This window comes from Neltuma alba, unplaced genomic scaffold, assembly GCF_004799145.2.
Source record: "Neltuma alba isolate B1F8T4 unplaced genomic scaffold, ASM479914v2 tig00010278_pilon, whole genome shotgun sequence".
In the NCBI taxonomy this organism is placed as follows: Eukaryota; Viridiplantae; Streptophyta; class Magnoliopsida; order Fabales; family Fabaceae; genus Neltuma; species Neltuma alba.
In genome coordinates, this window is record NW_021635202.1 from 665,247 (window position 1) to 673,014 (window position 7,768).

Here is a 7,768-nt window from a genome sequence, read left to right on the forward strand (position 1 = left end):
AGCAGATGTTTGGCTTTGTTAGCTATTACAATTGAAATCACTTATGAGCACGTTTCACGCAAACCAAGACAAAACTACTTTCACATATTTACCTCGTATTCTGTAAATCACGATTGAAAAGTTACTTATAAGCTATTTTAAATGGACCCGTTCTTGCATACTCTTTAGCGCACCTTACTTTCTACTACTTAGACTCTCTTCTATATATTTCTTATACTAATAAAAGTTGCCAAGCAAGGGCAACTTAACTTCCATTCTGGTCTTGGCAAGCCCTATTGTAATCTCTTTTTCATCCCCTCTCAACAAAACTTTCCCCTCTTTGATTTCTCTTGTTCTTCTTCTGAATGTCATCAACAGATATATATATATATATATATGTTATCACTTTCGGTCTTAATTATAAGAACTAGTTGACTAATTTAAGGAGATTAAGAAAATAAGTTAAGTTAGTTATTTGTAATAAATATGTGTTGTCTTTCCTAAAACATCCTTGCTAATCAAGTGTATTAACTTGAATTACTATTATTAAAAAGACTACTTTAGAAAAAAATGTATAAATATGAGAGATAAAGTAGACTGAGATCTTATATTTAAGATCAAAATAAAAGTCAAACAAGGTCTTATATTCCAAAGGTAGTATTTTTCAACGGCTCCAAATAGTAAAATCATGGCTTTTCTTAATCTGCTTTCTCAACCTAAACCTATTACTTTCTTGCTTTGAGTGTTTGGCGGGCTCAACTAGTTGGCTATGACGTTAAATCTAATCTTTTTGCTGTGTTTCTGGAAATGACTGTCACAAAATTATTAGTTGGAGATGTCAAAGTTACAGAGCAGAAGTGGAGCAGTTGTGAGCAGCCCAACACTTCTGTGCATTCCACTTGTGGGAACCACAGTAGATCAAATGTTTGTTGATATGCGAAGGGCCAAGGAAATTGGTTCTGATATTGTTGAGATCCGTCTTGATTGTTTGGGAAGCTCCGACCCATTATCAGATCTTCAAACACTCATAAAACAAAGTCCTTTGCCCACTCTTGTCACTTACAGGTACATTCATAGTACTTACTCTCAGATTTGCTAATAATTAATTCCTATTGAGGTTTTAAATTCATATCGAAGCATAGAAAAATCAAATGATTGGTTATGAAAATTTTCAGACCTATTTGGGAGGGTGGTCAATATGAAGGCGATGAAACCAAGAGGCAGAATGCCCTTCGTCTGGCCATGGAATTTGGAGCTGATTATATTGATGTTGAGCTTCAGGTTGCCCTAAAAATTAAAAACAAAAAAAGAGTATTTCAAGTTATGTAAATAAGGATATTTACAATTTGATTATCAACATTTTATGTCATAGGTTGCTCATGACTTTATCAGTTCTATCAATGGAAAGAAACCAGACAATTTCAAGGTGATAGTTTCTTCACACAACTTCCACGATACTCCATCATATGAAACCATTGGAAATCTAGTTGCAAGTATCCAATCTACTGGGGCTGACATTGCCAAGATTGTGACCACCGCATTGGACATTACAGATTGTGCTCAAATTTTTCAGATCACTGTACATTCTCATGTAAGTTATCCATTACACACACATATAAATATGAATATGTAGTAGTTTCCTTGAGAATTTTCTGATGTGGAAGTTGGAAAATTTTGCAGATCCCAGTAATAGGAATTGTTTTGGGGGAAAGGGGTTTGATTTCACGGCTCCTCAGCCCCAAGTTCGGTGGCTATCTCACTTATGCAGCGCTTGAGATAGATGCAATCTCAGCTCTAGGACAACCTACAGCCAAAGACTTGTTAGAGCTGTACAATTTTAGGCTTATAAGGCCTGACACTAAAGTATATGGAATCATAGGAAAGCCAGTAGGTTACAGCAAAAGTCCTCTTTTGTTCAATGCAGCATTCAAGTCTGTTAAGCTTAATGCAGTTTATATGCACTTTTTGGTGGATGATGTAGAGAAATTTTTTAATACATACTCGTCTCTTGATTTTGCTTCTGGATGCAGGTACTTAATAAATATTCTTAATGCTAAAGAATATAGTGATGACTATGCAAAAATATAACTAAGCTAATTAAATGCTGATGTTAGATTCAGATTCAACCAAAGGAATCCCATTAAAGATTGCTATTAGTTTTATATGGAAGTACCTAAGGTGTTGCAACTTATGTTGTGATGAAAAATGCAGTTGTACGATTCCGCATAAGGAGGCTGCACTTAAATGCATGGATGAGATTGATCCTATTGCCAAGGTACCTTTATTTATTTATTTATCAGAAGATTACTTAAATCGTATTTGATTCATATATACAAATTTTGTAGAAGATAGGAGCTATCAATAACATTGTAAGGAGACCAGATGGGAAATTGATAGCTTTCAATACAGATTACATCGGTGCCATCACTGCTATTGAGGATGGATTAAGAGGTTGATTTCTAAGTGACTTGTTGTTGGAGCATATATATATATACACATTGTTTAAAGTTTGGAGAATACTGCAGAATTAAGTAATCATGGTTTATGAGATTAGTTCATCCTCCTTTACAGAATCGTATGGTGTAACACCAGGCGGTGAATCGCCCTTGGCGGGTAGGCTATTTGTCGTAATGGGTGCCGGTGGAGCTGGCAAGTCGCTGGCCTATGGCGCTGCACAGAAGGGAGCAAGAGTTGTAGTTTCTAACCCCACATTTGGTAAAATGCTAAACTTATCACATCGTAATTTCGTTATTAATTAGACGAGTGCATGAGCAAGGCCTCTCAAAAGGCAATTACTCCGTATGAATCAACACGTATTTAGATACTGATGAATATGCATACTTGTGGGCACACATTCCAGAACGAGCTGCAGATTTAGCAGCAAAAGTTGGAGGAAAAGCAATGTTGGCGGCAGCAAAGGAGGAACAACAAATCCGACACACATTGCATTGTTTCACAACAAGCAATACCATTGAGTGAACTGGGAGAGTTTCATCCTGAAGAAGGAATGGTCCTAGCAAATGCAACTTCCGTGGGGATGAAGCCTAAAGTTGATGAGACTCCTATTCCAAAGGTTTGTTTGTGTGCATTAATGTGCAAAATTCAATTATTTATGACAATTCCCCAAAATTTATGCTGTAACAAGAAGGAATTGGTTTCATTACTCGTCACAATTATGAGTAGCATGGTACTCATTGCTACCATGAGAGTTGTAAATATTGGTCTGTTCCATTGCTAAAAAGTGCAAAGTGGTGACGAGTTATGAGTACTCATCAATCCTTTTAGCACCAAAACTCATTCCAAAAGAAAAGTTGCAAATATTGGTTTTGTACCATTGCTATCTTAATTGCTAATTAGGAGTGACTTATAAAATTTAAATGCCACATCTGTAATTGAAACTCATATGACAATTAATTGCATAAACTAATATTTATATCTTTCATCAAATATTTCAAAATCTAACACTCATTAATTAATTAAATAAATGCATTGAAACTTGCAGCATGCATTAAGGCATTATTCCCTGGTGTTTGATGCGATCTACATGCCAAAGGACACCAGACTATTGCAAGAGGCAAAGGAAACAGGCGCTGCTATTGTGTATGGTACAGAGATGTTGATCCGCCAAGGCTTCGAACAATACAAAAACTTCACTGGTTTGCCGGGTAATATGTAATTAACATCATGATTTAATTATTACTTTATAGTCTGCTAAATTAATTAATTAATGATAACTCATGTATGCTAATTTCATCATAATTAATTTTTCAGCACCCAAAGAATTGTTTAGACAGCTGATGGAGAAACATGCATGATGGTCGACAGGTTTCCCGCATGTCAACTCAATATTGGAAGCTTGTGAAGTTATGTCATCTTCATAATTAATGTTGGTGCGTATATATGTGCAACAAAAATAATTAATGTTGTAAGCTTGTGAAGTTTCATCTTCGTATGTGATTTGGCCAACAAGACCTTTGATTTTTGGTCTTTTTCAGTTGAAATGTTAGAAATGTTATTTTCTGTGTCTAGCTAGCTGCCTTCAAGTTTTGTTAACGGTATCAAAATTAAAAGAGAAGACTTAATGGATCTAATTTATTTGTTAACAAGTTAGATAGTTTAGGGAACTCTAATTCACTCTAAGAAAATTAATATAAGACTTAATTGACTAATTTGGAGACATTAAATAAGTTAAATAAACTAATTTAAATTATTATATTTATTTTTTCTCCAAACTAATTTAAAAATTGAGTAAATGGTCAAGTGCTATTTTCATGTTTAAAAATAATAAATTAGTAGATATGATATGAGGTAACATCACTTAGACAATATACCTTAATAAATAAAGGAAAAATCCCTTAAAAATACATTTAAATAATTCAAATTTTCATTTGGGTTATTGAATTTGTCAAAACCTTAATTAGGTTACATGACAAAATGACTATAATACCCTCTTTATTAGAAACACAAAGAGATTATGCTTTTTGTCATTGCCGTACTGCATAAGAGCTTTTATTGAGGAAAACTTGGCATCTACGTCGCGAAGTCAAAAAATCAATTAAGGAGGCAATGATGAGTTAATTTCTTTTATTAAATATTAATCCCTTAATCTTGCAAATGTGTTGTAGAGATAGCAAGTTGTTAATTTATAACTAAAATGTATTAATTACGAAATGGAGCATGTTAATTTTTAAGATTGTACTGCGGTAAAATTTTATTTAGAGACTTATTGTGTGTTATGGAGACAGAAAGTTGTTAATTGTGAAATGAAACATATTAATTTTTAATGTTACATTATGATCAAGTTTTATTTACAAACTTATTGCAAATGTTACAGAGACAGGAAGTTGTGAATTTAGAATGAAAGCATGTTAACTTTGAAAAGAAACACGGTAATTTTTAAGATTGTATTGTGATCAAGTTTTGTTGAAAGACTCATTGCAAGTGTGTTTTAAAGACATAAAACTATTAATTCAGAACTAAAACTTGTTAACTGCATAATCGAATTTATTAATTTTTTAAGATTGTATTGTGATTAAGTTTTATTCCAAGGCTTATTATAAGTGTGTATGGAGACTTGAAGTTGTTAATTTATAATTCAAACATGTTACTTATGAAATCGAACATTTTAGCTTAAAATTCTCTTTTGGTTTTTAATCAAAGGGATATTAAAGACATTTCATAAAAATTTTAAAATTACTCTTTAGGTCATGTGACCTAAATAAGAATTTGACAAATCTAATGACTCAAGTAAGGATTTGAGCTATTCAAGTGTCTTTTTAATGGATTTTCCTATAAATAAATCACATATAATTCAATTTTAAAAGCAAATGAAAAACAAAACTATCATTTTTGAATAATTGTAAAAATTATTCATGTTACATAGATGGAAAAACTAGTGTGTAGGTCCTTAGACTTTGTTCTGTTAAGGGCATCCAGCCTTGAGGCCAAAATCTGTTAATTTTAATTAATGAGTTATAGAGGTTAACTGAGCATACACATTGCCAATGAGGTGGATTAGCTTCAAGTATGGATTCTACTGGACAGTAAGCAATTGCCTGAAAAGTGACCATGGGATTCACACTCAAAGCTGTCAGAAACACAGTTGTACATGCCACATAAATCCCTTCCACTTTCCATGTTTCTCCCTTCTTATTTATCACTAACTCCTTCAAACTTGTCTCCATCTTGCAACTTCCCATTCTTGATTAAAGGTAAAGAAGGGAGCTACCGTGAATTTGAAAAATTTGTGAAGGAAGAAAGTTTGACGCTGCTGAGAGACCTATCGACACTATATATTATGTTATACGCGTCAGATGGGAGGTGGAAATAAATGCTTTTTGGATCTCAAGTGAACTTATTGGCTTGCTTTCAGCGAAATAACACAAGTATCAAGCATCCTAAGTTTGTCGATAGTTTGGCCATAGATGCTTGGTTCTTTTTCCCTTTTTTATTCTTTTAATCTTTTTATTGTTTTATTGGAATATGTTCCCATGCTCAATCATGCTAGTATGGTACTTGTCATATCCTGTTAATTTTAACATGAAAAATGAGAAGATTTGTTTTGGTTGCAATTTGTACAATACTGATCGCTCTGCTTGGTTGAGAAGATACTTATGTGTAAAAAGATTCAGAGAAGTTGACCTCTTATGGCCAGAAGTGTTCGCAGTAGGCTGTTGGCATGCTTGGAAGTGGAGGAACCAGAGTTATCATCATGATGTAAATTTTCAAAGGCTACCATATACAAGAAGGTTGGTTCGTAATTATTTAGAGAACTATGAGAAGAGGTGGGATGGTGGTGAGGAGTAAAGCACTAAGGAAATAGTGGGGTAAACTCAATTAAGATGGATCGTCCATTAGTTTAGGGCAAGGAGGTTGTGGTGGAGTAATAAGAGGTGATAGTGGAGAATGGCTAGCAAGGTATGCAAAAAATACCATCACTATAATAGTAAAGAAGTTGAAACGCAAGGGCTGCTAGAAGGTCTTAAGCTTTGCTAGTCTATGGGGTTTCAAAGAATAGAGGTAGAATGTGACTCAACAAAAATAGTAGAAGAAATTAATGGTAAGAGGACTATACTACGATGTCACTTTCAATCCCTCACTATCCAAGAACTACTAAGGAGGGACTGGCAAGTAGAGATTTCTCATGTGTTCAGGGAGGCAAACCGATGTGCCCACAGACTAGCTGGTATGAGTTTGATTGAGATAAGTTTGAGTATCATTTGGTTGTGCCCACCTCTAGAAGTTGAAATCATTCTTAGAGATGATGTTGAAGGGGTATGTATATCCCACCTAGTTGCTGTTTAACATTCTAGTCCAGCCTAGTCCCATTGTATCACTAAAAAAAAAAAAAGGACCACTTCTTGCTTGGCTAACATTTAGCCAACTCAAGCCTGCCAGAGGTGGGTTGGCGATAGGACTGTGGAAAAACCTGGTGGTTCAGTCCAGGTCCAAATAAGCTCTTTGATAAAATCAGACTAGACTGGACTAGAATGGTTGGTTGGGTTGGACCAGGTTCCTAACCAAGTGTTCAAAGACCAGTCCGGTGAATTTTTTTTTTACTATATTGTGAATTGGATGTTGATATTTATTATTATTAAATGTTGTTATAGATTCTTATGCATTTATAATTAAATTTTAAAGTTTTGTTATAAGTTTTATATAATTATAGGCATTTTTATTGTGTTATTCGTGTTTGTCATGTTAAAATCTTGCTTATCACAATTGGAAAAAAAAAGCAAAAAGAAAAGAAATAAATTAGGATTCTGGACTATCTGGACTGATCTAGGTATTCTAGTGGACCAAGTCCAACCCGCCTATGGGTTAGAATTGAATCAAATCGAATGACATGCTATCTTTTTCAACCCATAGTCTTATCTAGAATAGACTTCGGTTTGATGACTAACCTAATACAGTCTGGTCCATACACACCTTTAGTTGGTAGGTTGGCTAGCCAACACCCTTTTTTTTAAAAAAATAATTTTTTATATATGTATTTTTAAAATTTTAAATTAAATTACAAATTTTGATAGACTGAATTCTCCTTTTTTTATATTTTTCATTATTATTGTATAATTAAATTAATCTCAAAATTTGAAATATAAACATATAATTCATTTTTAATAATTATTTTCATGATATAAGAATGATTAAACAATAAAGAAATTAAAAAATCAAATTAAAAATGAAAGTTTCTAACAAAATACAAAGCTATATTTGAATTAAATAAAAATGATAAAACTTTTTTTTTGTTAAAATTAAGGGTTAAAGTGCAAAAATACCCATCAAATTT

The 7,768-nt window shown here is 33.3% G+C and overlaps 1 protein-coding gene across 1 annotated transcript; it reads left to right on the forward strand.

Annotated features, from left to right (window-relative positions):
• The first annotated feature begins 814 nt into the window (after positions 1–814).
• LOC114755485 (bifunctional 3-dehydroquinate dehydratase/shikimate dehydrogenase, chloroplastic-like) lies at positions 815–3,802 on the forward strand. The gene is made up of 11 exons (XM_028944362.1): positions 815–1,044; positions 1,155–1,260; positions 1,352–1,570; positions 1,660–2,009; positions 2,191–2,254; positions 2,325–2,430; positions 2,551–2,694; positions 2,840–2,884; positions 2,949–3,052; positions 3,482–3,644; positions 3,751–3,802. Exons 1-11 carry the CDS (start codon positions 815–817, stop codon positions 3,792–3,794), a joined length of 1,575 nt encoding a protein of 524 aa, XP_028800195.1. The 3' UTR covers positions 3,795–3,802.
• Positions 3,803–7,768: the final 3,966 nt, after the last annotated feature.

What these genes read in the sequence shown, in the direction of transcription:
- LOC114755485 (XM_028944362.1), top strand. Translation starts at nt 815, where the DNA reads ATGTCAAAGTTACAGAGCAGAAGTGGAGCAGTTGTGAGCAGCCCAACA. An exon ending in AGATCACTGTACATTCTCAT is followed by an intron (nt 1,571 to 1,659) that starts GTAAGTTATCCA and finishes AAAATTTTGCAG; the next exon opens with ATCCCAGTAATAGGAATTGT. An exon ending in ATGAGACTCCTATTCCAAAG is followed by an intron (nt 3,053 to 3,481) that starts GTTTGTTTGTGT and finishes TGAAACTTGCAG; the next exon opens with CATGCATTAAGGCATTATTC.